Here is a 17,058-nt window from a genome sequence, read left to right as displayed (position 1 = left end):
GGCTTTTGTTTTCCATACAAGGTAAGACGAGAGTGATGTCTTCTGCTAAACTCCAAAAAAGGACAAAAAGTTTGAAACGCACACAGATGAAGTTCTCACTTCTTTCTGTGAAAAACTAATTTAGCTTACAGCAGTTACTGTATCTACTAAGAATTTCCCCCAGCTGAAGCTCTGAAACCTCACTTACGATCATATTGGGTTTATTAAATGTTTGCTATGTATGTCACTGATTCTTGTGAAAAACATGCCGTCATGATATTTGAAATATACACGTTTATAAAGATATTTAATAAAATGTGTCTGTTCTCACACAAATCTGTCATATGGCTTCAGAAAAGTTTGAATACAGCTACTGTAGAAACATTTACAGTTTTACTATTTATAAAAAAATGATACTATTTTTGATTTACTTTTATTACTATTTCTGGTATAATTTGGAAAAAGAAGTATTCTGACAAGTTATTGTTAAAAATTAAGGTTGCTATGATTTACTGATCACATATTTTTAACAGCGCATGTGTACTGCTAAGTTTATGATTTTATCGCCATTTATGATTTTTACAGCATTTTTTCATAATCTGCTGAATCATTTAGTTTTAATAATAATTAAAATAATTCAAGGTTGGAAAAACACGAGCGTCCATTAATGGTGACAAAACTGTCATTCTTGGTTGAACTAAATATTCCCATGAGAAAGAAAAATCATGAATGAGATCTCAGTAATTTCTCTCAAGAAGATTCAATTGAAACAAATGTATCTGAACAGCTGTCTCATTTGTTTCTGTTTTTATTTCTCCCACACTATTTATTTTCTTATTTTTTTGAGAAACATTTGAGACTTAAATGAAGCGCAAGTATGATCTCCATCTAATCTTTTGAGATTAAAACCTTGTTACTCTGGGTTAGAAAATATATTTGTGATTGTATTCACCAAAATATCTAGCAAGACACAGTAAATTGAGCTTCATTTTCGTTTTTACATACATCATTACTCAAACCATGACTGTGTGACATTATGTGATTTATTTAGTTAACTGCAAATGAAACGTCGTCTTGCACTTCATAAAACTGAGAAACCGAGAAAGATCATAGAGTAGTAGAAAAATGATTTGGTGCATCTTCCAGGAGAATCAAAGAGAGGTTTTTATTATAATAACACACGCTCCATTTACTTGTGTAACCTTAATACAGCGGCAGTTCCAGAAGTAAACATCCCATTCATTTTCACAACAGAGAAACTTAAAAAATATATCTTATATCTTACAAGCCAAATTCTTGGTGAAGAACTATGCTGCGTTCCAATTTGCATACTATGCGTCCTAAATAGTATTTGAAAATAGAATTAGTCCCAAATCGTAGTATTTTGAAAAGAGTATTCCAAAGATTCCCGGATGGGCTATTACTTCAGGTAGAAATACAAAGTGCAGAATGATGCACACTCCTAACGGCTGATATTACTCAAAACGCACCGCAAGTAGGCGGAGTTTAGTGAGGCTCCACTGCATTAATAAATTAAAATGAATTAAATAACTTATGTGTCACTAAATTAATAAATATAACTGTAGAGTTAACATGAAACAATTAATGAATAAATACTTAAATGGAAAGAGGAGCTTTATTTTGATGTGTGTGGTAGTTAATGGGCACAATGTTGCCAAGGCAACAACGGCCACTTCCGTTTCCTGTGTCCCTATGCACTATGCATATAGTTTCGCTTCGCACTGAAACGCATACACTTTTCCATAACAAAAACAGTACATACTTTAAGTGCATAGTATAAGAAGGCAAATTGGGACGCACTGCCAATCAGAGAAGATGCTGTTACCATGGAAACCACAAAAGAGTTTATCAGCAACAGCCCACTTCCATTAAGCAATGCATACATCATAATTAAATCAATCTGATTTCAAACCATAAACTTTTGTGAGATAACAAAAAAATATTTTGTATACTATTTAAAAAAAAATAGTATTATGGTGTACTCTAATCTCCGATTTAAATATGTCATTCAAAAAGCTTTTGATATGTTATTTGAATAGTCTAAATAGTTTTAAATAGCTGGTTTGGCTTACTCTTTGTAAGTCTTTTTATTATGATATATTTTTAAATCTCTATGTATTAAATGAATGGAAAAAACGTTAAGAACCAAATTTGAACCGTCACTGCTGTGCTCGAAACTTGGAGAAAAAGAGCGAGAAACAAACCATTCATGCTTCTACTGGGGATCTGTTAAACACACCTTTATCCAGAGACACCTCATCGTTCCCAAACGAAATTCATATTCATATTCGAAAATCAGGAGCATGACTGGTTCATAATTTCTTACGTTGTGCTTTCTTGCCCTCATTACCCAGGTTTCCATCCAAACGTGATGCAAATCTTTTCAAAGTTGGCAATATCAGGAGGAAAGACTAATGTGTTATTGGTGCGTTTCCATCAAGTTCCGTGAGTGGATCAAGGGTGGTTTTGGTAATCTAGAAACCGACAGTAAATAAATCAACGGCCGCTTCCTCTGGTGGCTAACGCTACGTCACAATTTGTTCGGGAAATCCGTTTCCATCTCCCGTTATTCCCATAACAAAGGGAAAATATGAATTTAGGCAAAATATGAAAAACCACTGAAAACAAGCTTACATTATTTCTGCAAATCAACTTTTTTCATTGGAAATGTGGTGTTTTTCCCTCACTCGTTTCTGAAGCGAAACTTCAAAATGCTCATAAAACCAGGGAGATGGAAACCAGGGTATTGAGAATGTTACACTAAGAGATCCAACAAAGTAGCGGACTAATCTTAACTCCACACCAAAAACTTGTGGCAAATTGTCCTTGGTTTGGTCCCCTCTTGCATTCAGTGACATTCTGCATTGTAATAAAATGATGATGGCCTGAAGCGAGAAGATCTGTGTGTGGACCGCTTCTCATATTAAAGCAGTTTTGGGAGCCACTGTGACCTTGGACTCATCGGGAATGAATTCAGTGCATGACAGAAAACCCAAGAGTGCTCGGAGACGTTCTGGCTGCCCGGCTGAGAGAAGCGAGACAAAAGTTTCATCTGAATTCCTTCATGGAACTTCAAACCCCATTGACCTTCTGGAGCAAACGTACAGCGTGTGACTACAGATCTGATGTGTGTTCACAGCATCATTGGTTGTAACACATAAAAAAAAAGGGCAGCAAAGTATTGAAAGTATGTCATCTCTCGTCGAGTAAAGGTGTGTTTAACAGAGCTAGAGTAGTTGTGAATAGAGTGAAAACACCCGGACTGAAGAAGATTCACACGCACACCAATCCATGCATCTTACATGAGAAACACTTGAGAACAGCTCTGGGTTTCGACATCACACACGTAGAAACCTTCTTACAATGGCTACGGTGGACTGAGAGACACAAACCAACAATGTCAAACTATAAAGAAACTGAGGTGACATGCAATGACGGCCCATCAGAGGAGAGAGGCCTGATGTCGCACTAAATTATTATTGAAAGGTAACAAGGCTGAATTATGTCACGAAATTCATCTTCGTAAAAGCAGAAAATAAGAAACTCACCCATCCCTCTGGAGTGATTGAAGTCGCCTTTGATGATTTTGCAGGATTTGCCGTCGCCGTTACAGACGCCGCACCGATCTTCTTTAGCGGACAAACCGATGATCCCATCACAGCCGATTTTCTGTTTAAAATCATATGGAAAGAAAAAAGTTTTGTTGATATTTGCATCTTAGACCGCCCTCAGTAGTCTGATTGACACTTAAAACAATCAATCAATCAAAATGTTTTGTCTAACATTACGTTTATGGCCGGGGTCATAATACATATAAGGCATATAAACAAGCAGGTAAAGCTGCAAAGTGCTCTATATCGCCATCTGTGTTTGAAACCAAAAAATCGCAAATGATGTCAAATTGACATTTCTAGATAATCATATCAAAAATATTCTGTACATATGTGTTATTATAAGCTTACGGTTTCAACACTTATATTCTTGCTTAATTTTCTATGTAGCCCCTTAAGGGACATGGTGGTGAAAAATATAGAAAGAAGGAAGTGACACAATATGTTTCAAAGCTTCGCATGATCTCGCAAACCTTTCACCTTTCCACGAGAAACATTGCGGTCCCTCGCAAAACATTCTGCGAGTTCCTAAAGACACTTCCTGTTTAATAACGCAAACATGTTTGTGAGAGAACGCACAAGCTTTTATTTCTATCCAAAAAAAGTTACAAACTCTAGCTTGGCAAGTTTCACAAATATTCAGAAAACATGCATTGAATAGTGAAAAGTACAGAACAATAAAAGCTGTGTGCTCTTACTAATAAAAGTCAGCTTATCTGATATCTGCTAATGGCTTTTAAACAATATTATTTATCAGTTTTGTGTGTCGATACATTGTTAGTAAATGGACTGTGGGTAAAGAACAGACCATTTCATTTTAGGGGATCTTTTCTGTAAGGTGACACTAATGATTTCTTTGGCACAACTTCTGGCCTTTATTGATATAAGATTTAGACATCAGACACAATTGCCCAAATGGCTGCATATCTTTTCAAACACATGTATGGTGAAAGTTCTGCCATATCACATAAATCAAGATGACATGGAAACCTTTACATAATGAAATTGCAGTTCAGCAAATCAGCTCCGTCGAAAACTATATATGACCTGGATTTTGTTGGGTTGTTCTTTATTTCACTTCAATAGTGTTGTGTAACACTGGATTGGTTTGAGATTGTGTCACGGATTTCTCTGTGGTTTGTAATAGAGCTGTGGGTACATCGAGGACATGGAAACAGCCAGAGGCTGAGAGAGACACACATTCTGTGTTTTTACACTAACCTCATGTACAAGAACAGCAGGATCTGAAACATTTCATCATTCAGCTGTGTGCTCATATTATATAATATCAAAGAAACTTTGTGAGACACAGCAAAAACTCACACACACAGACAGCAGAGGTCTCTGTTCAACTTAATTAAACCAGAACAGAAGAATTTGAAATGTACAACAGCTACAGAAAAACGATCAAAAGATTCTTTGTAATGAAAAAAAGACTGACATATACTGTATAATCACAATCATGACATGACACATATAAGATTCCTGATACTATTAGAGGGTCAGACACACTCTCCCAATTTAAATGTAGATTAAAGAAACATCTTTTCAGCCAAGCTTTCACTTAATGCATAGTTAATGAACAGCATTATTATTCTCTTTCTGCCACCGCCTCTGGATGCCCATCCCGAGGTAGGAAGAGATCCACCAGGCCCAGATGAACCTCATACACCCATCCCCAACTAATGATTACGCCAGCTACATCTGAAAATCCTGTGCATCCTCCTGCGAGAGCCTGCCGACTGACTGACCATCCCAGCTCCATCTCACGCAGTACCATTACCACACAAGAGCAATGACGGACTACTTGTCACATTAATGCTGAAGTTACAATACTTGGTATTTAATGCTAAACTTACATCACATGTCTGAAGTTTGAAGTTATAGCTTCATTCAGTGGCCCTGATTGGAGGTTCCTGGTGGTGTTTGTGGGGAGTGGGGGGCTTGTTGGTTGTGGTTGGGGGGATTTTATCTGCTGGGGCTGTGTGGGTCCGGTTTGGTCTTGTTTTGTGGTCGATGTCGGACAACAGAGGAATAAAGCTACAACACGCCATTACTATTTTCCCTGATTGTTCCTCTGTTTTCTGGTGTCGATCGTGGAGTGGGACCGGGTTGAACCTGCACGGTTTTTGGTGAGTGGGACTTTCTGGGTTGCGGATGGTGGGCTCTCCCTCTTCCTCATGGATGTTTGCTCGGTGTCTTTTGGTCGGGGTCACTGAGTGCAGCTATGACACGTCAGAGGGGATCTGGCCCTCCCGGCTGAGCCTGGTTTCTCCCGAGGTTTTTTTTTCCTCCATTAATCAATCATTGGAGTTTGGGTTCCTCGCCACAGCAGGGCAGTGTTGGCTTGCTCACCGGGAGACTGCATTTATTTATTTATTAGATATTATTTATTAGAATGATCTTGCTTGTTCTAGAAACACCATGACTGTGCTGTGTTTTACCATTCTGTTTTTTTCTGTTTTTCTAATTTGCTCCTGTTAAACTGCTGTGGAACAATGAACATTGTGAAAGCACTATATAAATAAACTTGAATTGAATGAATATAAAGAAGACTTTATGCATGTTTATGACAACTGTCTTTAAGTGTCATTCACTGATTTATGTCATTTTTAATGCAAATATGACATTGTTTGAGATGTCTTTGTCATGACAACTTGACATTACCAAGACAACATAACCTGTCGTAAATCTAGCATAAACATGTAACAATCTAAAGTAAACAAGCTCAATAATAACACCACTAGTGGCAATACTGGGAATCTACTGTTGTAATAAAGCTGGTGTAGTTGAAGCTGACATAATGTAATTAATAGCTTAGCTTCCTGGAAAACTAACCAAAAAGATTGAAAAAGATTCCAGACTACAGCTTGAGGCAGCGCATACACCTCTTTGGGCATAGAAAACTACTGTTGGTATTTAATAAAAGACTTGCAGTGAAAACTAGCGCTGAAAAGGCATTGACTGTCTCTGAAAAGCGTCCTATACCCTGATATAGTGCACTTTTTTAGGGGACTTTCATTTTTAGTGGTGTCCGAATTCATAGTGGACATTATTGAGTACACTTATTTAATCCCATGATGCATCATAACCGATGTACACTCGTGGCTAGCCATCTATCGTCAGGCTCGCGCTGAATGAATTCCCGCGTCTCGGTAGAAGACGGTGCCCGTAACTAATGAACTTATGTAGGGAATAGTTAATGACGGTATAGGGGGCCATTTCATACACAGCTGTTGACACGGTTGTTTTTGCGACTGACTTAATTGCATTTGTGTGAGGAGCTTTCCTGTAGCTCTGTGGTAAGAGCATTGTGTTAACAACGCAAGGTTGTGGGTTCGATCGCAGGGGATTGCAAATATCTATGTATAAATGTATAGAATAAAGCGATGTAAGTCGCTTTGGATAAAAGCGTCTGCCAAATGCATAAATGTAAATGTGAGGAGAGTATACTGCATAAATGAATCACGCGAAGGGATTTAATAAGGTTTGCGCTCTTCATACTGGTATTTGCGGCTTTGTGTAACGCCCAATAAAACCTTGTCTTAAACCCTGCGCTAATTTGCGCTGCTCTTAGTAGATTGCGTTTGTCATTATGGAAATGATATAGGCACTTTTTTTTCAATTGCGCTCTCGTGCTATTTCGCCTTGTTTAGTAAATCTTAGCTACAATCCAATGAACACGCTGTTTAAACCTTAAATCTCAAATACACACCTGACACTTGCCGTTAACACACAGGTCACTCATGTAGGGTCCGCATGGTGTTCCGTCCTGCACGCGATCCGCCACTAACACTGGAGCATCCTTGCCAACCGGCGTACAGTACAGAGCACACGGCCTCTCTGTAAAATAAAATAAAAAAACAAGCTGCTTTTAACCTACAGAAACTCATCTCACACACAAGTGTGTTTTTATTATGCATGGCACATGAACGAGTGTCTCCTGAAGCTGAGAGAGCCGTACGTTTGTATACTTCAAACTAGAACACTGAGTGTGTTGAGGGTATTACGTGGCAAACTTGTTTTGACTGGTCTACTTAAGAAGATCACAAGGCGGTTTTGATTCGAGAGCACTCACTTCAGTCAGGAGAAGATGAAAGTTTCTGAGAACTGTATTGATAGAATGAAGGAGAGGTTTGAGAGTATGTGTTTTGTGTGGTGAATGATTGAAGGGCTTTCAGGTGCACGGGAGAATCTGAATATAATGCTTTCAGAGTAACTGCACTGTATAATGTTTTTCAGCTTTTCTGCTGCTTTGCAACAGTCTTTTTCCAAGATTTTTAGTTGTTGTTTGTCAACTAAAGTCAACAAAAAAACTATGAGATTTGCAATTTTTTCAACCCTATAACCAAAGTTTTCAGTACAGTTTAAAAGTCTACTTTTTCACTTTGTTATTTTATAACAATAGACATTACCAAAGTTATCAAAGTCCTTTGAAACTATGATACTATTAAAACATTTACTATAAACCGAAATATTGTTTCTTTCAGCAATAAAATGATTTAAAGGAACAGTTCACCAAAAATGATGTCATCCTTAAGTCACTCTCAAGTGGTTCCAAAGCTGTATAAATGACTTTGATGAAAACAGGAAAAAATACTAAAATTAAAACTTTGAAAATATACCTGTTCATTGAAATCAAATCAAATACTGACCTAAAACTTATTGCAAAAACTTAGCTCAAGGTAAATTTAAATGTTGGCTTGAAATTAAATTGAAGTAAGTTTAAAGCAGTAAAATTACAATAAAGAAAATGAATTAATATTACATAGCAACATAAAAAATAGACCAGTAAATTGTAAAATGACAAAAATTGCACACAAAAACTAACATCTAAACTAAAATCAAAACTAATAACTCTAGAATGGTAGCAATTTTCAGTTCTGGGATATCATTGACAACCATAGTAGGAAAAATTAAAATGGTGGTCAAAGGAAACGCAGAACGGTTTACGTGGCTAAATTCTTCAAAATATCTCATGTTGTGTTCAACAGAACAACAAATTATACAATAATTTGTTTCAACAATGGAAGTCAATGATGTCCAAGAAGTGAAAATTGCTCATTTTAATTTTTGAGGGAACTATCCCTTCAAAGTCATTTTAATCTTACCATCATTGATCACAGCGGTCATCATTTGGTTTTTCTTCATTGTGGCCTGACGGTCCTGAGACCGACACTGTTGATCTCTAAACGTGGGCAGACCTTTGGGACAAGGTGGTCCCTCGCACACTTTGTGTTCCACGCTGACCTTCTGACAGTATCTTCCTCCTGGACCGGGCCTGACACACCACAACCAAACACAAAACATTAACTTAAACATTCTGTTTATGAGATAAATATAAACTTCAAGTGAGTTTAGTTGTGACAATTGAGATTAAAATTGTAATGGAAACCACAAACACAATATGACAAAAGTCACCAATGTTTAATAAACCTTTGTTATTCAATTCAAATGTATTTCTATTTAATCACTAAGACCAATATATCAGTCGACTTATAATGCTTAGCAGACCGGGACTGAAGAGAGCTTACAGTGTGTTTGAGATAACAGATAATAAGAGCTTACGGGGGGTTGTCACATTTTCTCTGCCTGAAGCGTGCTCCGGTGCCGCACGATCGACTACACATGCTCCATGAACCCCATGAACTCCAGTCCCCATCTACATGCTGAGGGATGGGAGTCTTACTGACACACTCACCCGCTCTACACCACTGACACACACACACACACACACACACAAACGTATACGTGAATATGAACAAACTTTTATTATATGACATAATGACATGTATAACCTACTACAAATATCTTTATGATGCATTACAAAATCAAAACACTTTGTAAATGTTTATTTAATGGCCAAAAGTGCTGTATTATTTTTATCTACTTTACCTTGTCAGCGCCACATTCAGTGCCGTCCAGCGGTGGATCCAGTTTGGTCTTACATGACTTGTCTCCTTCTACCAAACACCATAGACCCGCACACATCAGATGCTGAAATAACAAACAATAGTTGACTAATTCAAATTATCAGGGATGTAAAAAGACGACATCTAATAGAAGTAAAGATCCAGTGAAACGGGAGGGATTTCACTTCTCCATGAGTTACCCCCCGTTCAGACAAAGCGAGGCGATCTCATTCATTTCAATCGACAGCCGGCAATTTTCCGGCGACAGGAAGTGGACATGTCTAGCGACGAAACAACATTGAGCTTCAAAAGATTCAACTTTATGTAAATGATAAGCGACTTTTGGGAGCGACTACCAATAGGAGTAAAGCAGCGGCGCTCACGTCACCCGTCTCGTCAGTTACTGCAGGGTTTGTTTTTATGTACCAACAATCCATTCGACTCTAAATAAATCTCTTATGAAATAAAACGATATGTTTGAAAGAGAATATCATAAACACATTGGTTTATTGATACGATTTGTAAAATCAAATATGGCTGCATTTCAATAACGTATAATTAAGTATAGTGTGTCTCATGACAAAACACGCATATATACTAGTCAACAAAATTATGAATTAAAATCACAATTTTAACCCGAGCTTTTGTAATAACTTTTCAACAAACGATGCTATTTGTTAACAATTCGCACATTTTCCTAGGCCCGTTTTCCGCGTGGCATTAGGCGCGAAATGTGGATCTTCATTTACATTTACATTTAGTCATTTAGCAGACGCTTTTATCCAAAGCGACTTACAGTGCACTTATTACAGGGACAATCCCCCTGGAGCAACATGGAGTAAAGTGTCTTGCTCAAGGACACACTGGTGGTGGATGCTAGGATCGAACCACCAACCTTTGATTTACCAGTTCAGTGGTTTAACCCACTAGACCACCATCTCCATCTCCATCTTCCGCAAAGCATTTATTAATATATATTAATTAATGTTAATTTCAGCGTTTACTAAATGTTGTCACTGTTACTGTTAGTTAATGCACCATGAACTAACATGAATATCTGTATTGACATGAACTAACATTAACAAGGATTAATAAACGCTGAAAAACTAAATTGTTCATTGTTAGCTAATGCTAGCTAATGCATTTTATAATGTTAATTTATAGCACCCTAATGTAAAGTAGAGGTCAAGCGATTCATCGTTTTAGCCGATTAATCAGCACCGATAACAATAATTTCAACTATGGCCGATAGTCTTTCCTGGTTGCGTTTGATCAAGATGCAGCAGGGAAAGATCTACTGTGAAACGCAGGTGAAGAGTTCTGAGTACAGCAGTAAAACAGCAACCTCTGAAGGTGGAAATAAAACTGACAGCCTGTTTGGTTTAGAGCTATAAAGCTTTTTGGTTTGGAGATGCGAGACCACTGGCTTCACGGAGCGGAATACATCAGATAGGTTTTTTAAATTTTCACAAGCCAGTTGCAGTAGACATGATGTTATAAAGTAATGCTGCATTTAATGGGAACAGCAGTATTTTTGCCAACAGGGCTGAGAGCGCGCTAACATTAGTAGCCTATTAACGTTAGCTTAATAAGTAATAACATGGTGACAAAAATGCACGCAGAAATATTAAAATATTATTATTGTAACTATGGATAGGCATTTCTGTGTGTGTCCGCTCGAGATCAGCTTCTGAAATAGGAAACAGATGACAGAGACATTAATTTTAATGTCAACTAACACGCATGTTAACACGACCGTATATATTGCAAAATATTACAATGGATCCGTCATTCTGCTAGTTTGGTGCTAAGAATGTTTTAAATTATGAACATTTTAGAAATTACCTACTTATAATTTTGTTTAAATCATACACTGAACTTTATTAATGTAGTTTATATGTATGTGTTTTATTTAAAAGTACAATACAGTTTAGTGGTTCAAGCGACGTGTTTATTGTTGTAATACACTTCATTGCTAATTACTTTGTGTTTTTTTAATTTCAAATAAACCATTAAAAAAACTATTGGTAATTAATCGTTATCGGTAGGTACTTACCACCTTAGTTATCGCCAAAATCCAATTTCTGTCGACTTCTAATGTAAAGTGTTACCAAGACTGCATTTTGTAATGAAAGAGATTTTTCATTTTTGGGTGGACTATTCTTTTAACATAATCTATCTCTTTTTTTTCTGTAGGTGAGATGGTGAAGTGCTGTGCTAGCAACTCAATGGTCATGGGTTCGAATTCCCAATGAATGTTCATATTGATCAAAAGCTTAAAACAATGGCTGATGCAGAAATGAAGTGTTAAAAAAGTGTCTTTAGTCACGTCATCTCTCACTTGGGGTAGAAATAGGTTCACAAATAAAAAAAGGTTAGAGACGCCCCTGCATGCAGCCCCTACAGGCTGTCATGTTTTCGTTCCGGCCCTGAAATCATATAAAACTATCAAAGCTACATTTGTAGCTGTTGAGGAACATCAAAGAAACGCCACGTTCAATCATAAATCACATTTATCCTCACAGTCCCTCCTCCCACACACCCCCGGAGATCTTCAGCAATAAGTTTATGGTCTGAAGTTGGCAGAGCGGATGCCAGCTGTTGGCGTAGCAGGTTTGATTCCATCAGATTACCATTTCCTTACATGTAACTGTACAAATCAGAATATTTAGACACCCGTGTACCGTCTGGACCCTGTGACGTCCTACGCCAGATGCTTCAACAACAAACAATATGTGAAAATGACGAGTCATCAGACGTTGATGCTAACGTTGAAGTGTTTCTCGCTCCGAGATTGGAAAAAGTGATTGAGCATGTAAGATGTGGGGAAACTACTGGAGGGTAATGTGTAATGCCGACATGGGAAACGCTATCCATCTCAAGAGCTGTTGGGTAATACAGTCTCTTCATTGAAGATGGGTTATGTGAAATGTGCATGCTTTGTGAAATTATATACTGTATATAACTATATTACGGATTTACAGTATTAAAAACATGGTGGAGGTATAAAAATAAATGTTTTTATGAATCAACTGAGATAACATCTGTTATTGACAACAGTCACAGCGAACGCCAGGTTCTGGAATGCACCTATCTATGACGACATTGATAGGCTGAACACCACCTCCACAGAAAAACATCAATCCCCACCCACTGGTTCAGCGTTGACAGAACAAGTGGGAACTAGGCGTGGAACTAGATAGAGCGAGCAAGCAATAAACAAAAATGCTGTTAATATGCAGATAGCTAAAGATAGCTAGGTCTCCAGATAATACTGATGATGTGCGAAAACTGTGAATGGTTCTTATGTGTAACCTAACGTTACGTCTCGATCCAAATTCACAGAAGCCTCCAACTACGCAAACTGTTATCCAATCAAAGCAGTGGGCGTTTACTTCCAAGTGTCTTCAATGTGGCATTCCCAGTAAAACCGAGCGTTTGCAGTGCTGGCCTCAAAACCTAGGTAAAATTGACTATTAATTATTGATTTTGATGTTTTTGGATGAAAAAAACACGCAAATGTCATATGTAGACCTCATATAAAAGTAGAAAACAATAAACAAGCACTGTTCATCAGACCTTTAAATCAATGAAGCAGAGTACGGTTACTAAGGCGTATTATCCGGCTAGTGATGTCAATCTCTTGCTGAAAGAAACAAACCTCCATATCAGTACAGAAGGTGGCATTGGTGCCGAAGAGAATCTGGCACTGTTCGTCTGCGCTGTAGTGCATGCCGGGCAGTTTGGCAGGCAGATGAATGAGGTAGCGGTTACGCGGGTCTGTGTGCAGCAGACAGGAACTGGCCTTGGATCTGAAAGAAAATAAGATGCTGAGAAACAGACTCTAGATATAACAAGACGGTTTACTGGTTTTACTATGAGTGGAGGAAAGTGCGGCGAGCTCGAAAAAAGCCCCGCCTTCCAAATGAAGGAGCCAATCAGCAATAAGTAGAGTTTTTACAGGGACTGCTAGTGTTCTTGATTGCCAATTTACACCAAAAAGATTAACTACCATGATAACTATAATGATAACAATATTAACATCCACACCAACAGATGATAATGATGTGTTTATTCTAAGCTTGTGCACTACAGTTTTACATTTTACTTGCTCTATTTCTTTAATTGAACGAAGTATGAAATCCGCTAGTTGCACAAGATGGCGCCGGCGAGGTTTTGGGACTCCAGGGTTGGACAGACCAACTTCCGGTCGTATAACACTGATTGGGAAAAGGAGGATTTTTGGCCGGCAAATATGGGTGTTTTTGAAATAAAACAGAAGAAGTTATATCTTACAGATCCTCTTTACATTACTGAGCAGTTCGTTGAGGCAAAACAACTCGAAAATGTTGTACGACCAAAAATTTCAATGTGGCATTTGAGACCTCATCAGAGAAACCGCAGCTGTGAATCACCTGTGAATGTGATGATCCTTGGCCTACAGTCAATGATACCGCCGTGTAAAATAATCCCGCTGTGTGAGAGCCAATCAAAAGACAGAAAATTGCAGGCTTCCACACAGCAGGAGACACTGTGATTTTCCAAGCATAAAACATCATGAGTTACTCATGCGGAGAGAGACTAACATGTGTGTGTGTCTGTACTCCATCTCACCTGAGGAACTTTTCCAGGTCGTCACGACTGCAGGTGGACCAGGAGAGGTCACTTGGGTTACGACCTTTGACCCATTCACCAGACATAATGTGGGAGTGGCCTGTGCAAGTGGCATGATCGTCGTCGTGGCTTATGCCCATGCTATAACACAAAAAAACATAAACAAAGAACCATATCAGGAATGACCTTTCATTGAAACAAATAAACAGAGAATCACAACAAGATCGCTCTCCAATAGTCTGATTTTTTTACATTTCTGAAAACATACAATACATGTTCTAAGGCTTGTTAAACATGATCTTTGATGCTGACGCAAAAATACCAATGCATATTGTAGCTTTCCTGTAGCTCAGTGGTAAGAGCATTGCGTTAACAACGCAAGGTTGTGGGTTCCATTCCAGGGGATTGATCATACCTATGTATAAATGTATAGGATAATGCTTTGGATAAAAGCGTCTGCCAAATGCATAAATGATGCCTTTATACTGTAAAAGCAGCCAAACCGAACAGAAACGAGTCAGAAATAAGGGCAACAGTAGACTTTCTCTCAAGCACTGACCTACATTTCCCAAATTAAAATCAACAAGCAAAACTGAAGCGGAGTCGCTGATCACAGGATCTAATAAAGAGAACTGTGTGGATTTCCAGGGTGCGTCTCTCAGCTAAGGAAGTAAAACACAAACGCACACATTGAGCACAACAGACATCAGGAGAAACACATGAACCTTATAGCTTTGATATGGACGGGTGACTTTCAAAGTTAATGGAGTGATGTAGTTAATGAGAACACAATCTAAACCTCACCTCTCACACGCACACCTCTTGAACAAAAACAATAGCGGGCGGTTCTGTGAGGAGGCCAAACGTCTCTGTGGGAATGTATTTGTTTAAGAGGGGAAAACTGTTTTACTGCCAAGCTAATAACACTGTTAGACAGATAAAGAGTCTTCATAAGCCAAACATCAGATAATACACAGAACCTAAAAATTATGCACAACCATTTGGTAACCGAGGTTGTAGGTTTAAACCATAATATACATGCTGTCACTGTCAAGTCTGCATTTATTGAGCTTATTCTGCAATTGATTTTTTAAGTATCCATAAACAAACTGATTTACAAACCATGTTTCAAAATGGCGGCACGTCAATATCTTGATATAGTAATCCTACTGGTTTTCACCTGCATTGCGACTAGCAGTCAAATGTGATACGTCACGAGCCGTGTGATATCCAATAATTGTTTCACCATATTTGACTTGGCATGCAGGTCTGTAATTTTAAATGGATATACGACAATCGCTAAAAACACTCGAAATAGTTTTAAAACCAAATATGCTAACACTTTACAACACGGTTGTATATATCAACAAATACAGTAACGCATTAGCTAACATAAATTAACAGTGAACAATACTTCTAGAGCATTTATTTATCTTAGTTCATGTCAATTTCAGCCTTTACTAATAAATTAAGTAACTATGACGCGTGGTTTGCCGGGTGTGCATTGAGAAGTCGTTATTATCCTCAATAGTTAAGGTTGAACAACTAGAGTCACATGGACTATTTCTACGATGTCTTTTCTCACTTTCTGCGATTTGAAAGTTATTTGCCTTACAGTCGGAAGGCTCCAGGATCTTAATTCCCTGTTCAGTTTTTGCATGAGCATGCCTTTAATCATCAATATAAACTACAGCATTTTAATAAAAATGTATTGTTATTTAATACACTGTGTCACAGCCTCGACGCTTCGCTTCTTCCCTGCTGTGTTCTCTGGGCTTCATCTGTAGTCGCGCTGTGGTTCCAGCAGGCACAATAAGATGGATTGGATACACCGGTGCACAGGTGTGCCCATGTCTTTTAAAGTGGCTTGTTTCATTCTCAGCAGGATTCACCTCTTCCATGGAACGACTAGTAGGGCGGATGTCTAGACCTACAGTAGAAGTCGTTTCGGATTTCCAGCATTTGAGATGGCTTTGCGGTCTGTGATTGGGATTTTTGAATAAAAGGTACTTTTGCAACGCACCTCTCATTCTCCCCTCTTTTTCTATCGGGGGCGTAACTATTGTGTTTTTTTATGTATTCAGACTTATTTACGTCCAAAGGCGTGCACACGGTCATGTTTAAGTCTACCCACAATCCCTCATTAGAGAATTGTCACTGGCTGATCATTTGTAGAAGAAAAATATAAATCTTTGTAATGAATGCATGTACTTTTTGCTAGCGTAGGTCGTATAGTTCTGCTAAACTCAAGTCAATAATCCAATAGTCAGTTTCAGTGAAATAAATACTATAATAATTTCCCATGTGTGTTATTTTTCTAATCAGTCCGACAGTTTTCACTGGGGAACAATAAAATACGTTCACATAAGCCATGGTTAATCTAGATTTTTTGATCAATAAGGCGAACCCCATTAGTGTTTTGCCGATGTCCAGAGATGAAGATAATTATATTCCAGCGGCTTGTAGTATCGGAAAATATGAACATTGACATCTTGATGAAGTAAGACAAATGAAGCGGTGCTGAAACGAGACACTCATTTAACCTTGTTGTGCAAGCACGGCAAATCAAAAGGTCACGGGTACGTTCCTACAGACGGGCTCGGGATAAAAGATGGAAATTTAGCTGAGGCGTCAAGGAGTGTACGACTAGATAGAGCAAAACATTGTCATGCGTAACTTTACTGATGCCGGTAAATGTCATGGCGACAGAGACGCTAGTCATGGCGACTGCTTGACACGTCTCTATGTAGCTTTTATTGTAAAGGTACAAGTGCACATAACAGCTTAACAAACTTCAATCGTTTTTTGTGACAATGGAGCACTGTGTGCGTGTGATGACTGAGCTAGCCATGCGGACAAGCTCCATAGCAGCTAATTACAGCCGGGCATTAAAGCCGACTTTGGCTCGGTCTCTCGCTGAA

At 38.2% G+C, this 17,058-nt stretch overlaps 1 protein-coding gene across 2 annotated transcripts in view; it reads right to left on the bottom strand.

The window, feature by feature from the left end:
• adamts17 (ADAM metallopeptidase with thrombospondin type 1 motif, 17) overlaps positions 1 to 17,058 on the bottom strand; it is an 84,137-nt gene that overhangs the window by 32,615 nt on the left and 34,464 nt on the right. The window contains exons 9-16 of one of the 2 annotated variants that reach the window (XM_056737265.1): positions 14,138 to 14,278; positions 13,185 to 13,335; positions 9,507 to 9,608; positions 9,180 to 9,325; positions 8,723 to 8,892; positions 7,327 to 7,454; positions 3,549 to 3,669; positions 3,303 to 3,377 (exon numbers count right to left, since the gene is read on the bottom strand). In XM_056737265.1, coding sequence (XP_056593243.1) covers positions 3,303 to 3,377; positions 3,549 to 3,669; positions 7,327 to 7,454; positions 8,723 to 8,892; positions 9,180 to 9,325; positions 9,507 to 9,608; positions 13,185 to 13,335; positions 14,138 to 14,278 — 1,034 coding nt within the window. The remainder of the gene's footprint in view (positions 1 to 3,302; positions 3,378 to 3,548; positions 3,670 to 7,326; positions 7,455 to 8,722; positions 8,893 to 9,179; positions 9,326 to 9,506; positions 9,609 to 13,184; positions 13,336 to 14,137; positions 14,279 to 17,058) is intronic. The other variant, XM_056737325.1, reaches the window with a different exon arrangement.

The sequence above is a fragment of the Triplophysa dalaica genome, chromosome 1, assembly GCF_015846415.1.
Source record: "Triplophysa dalaica isolate WHDGS20190420 chromosome 1, ASM1584641v1, whole genome shotgun sequence".
Classification (NCBI taxonomy): domain Eukaryota; kingdom Metazoa; phylum Chordata; class Actinopteri; order Cypriniformes; family Nemacheilidae; genus Triplophysa; species Triplophysa dalaica.
This window is presented reverse-complemented; position numbering and strand designations above follow the sequence as displayed.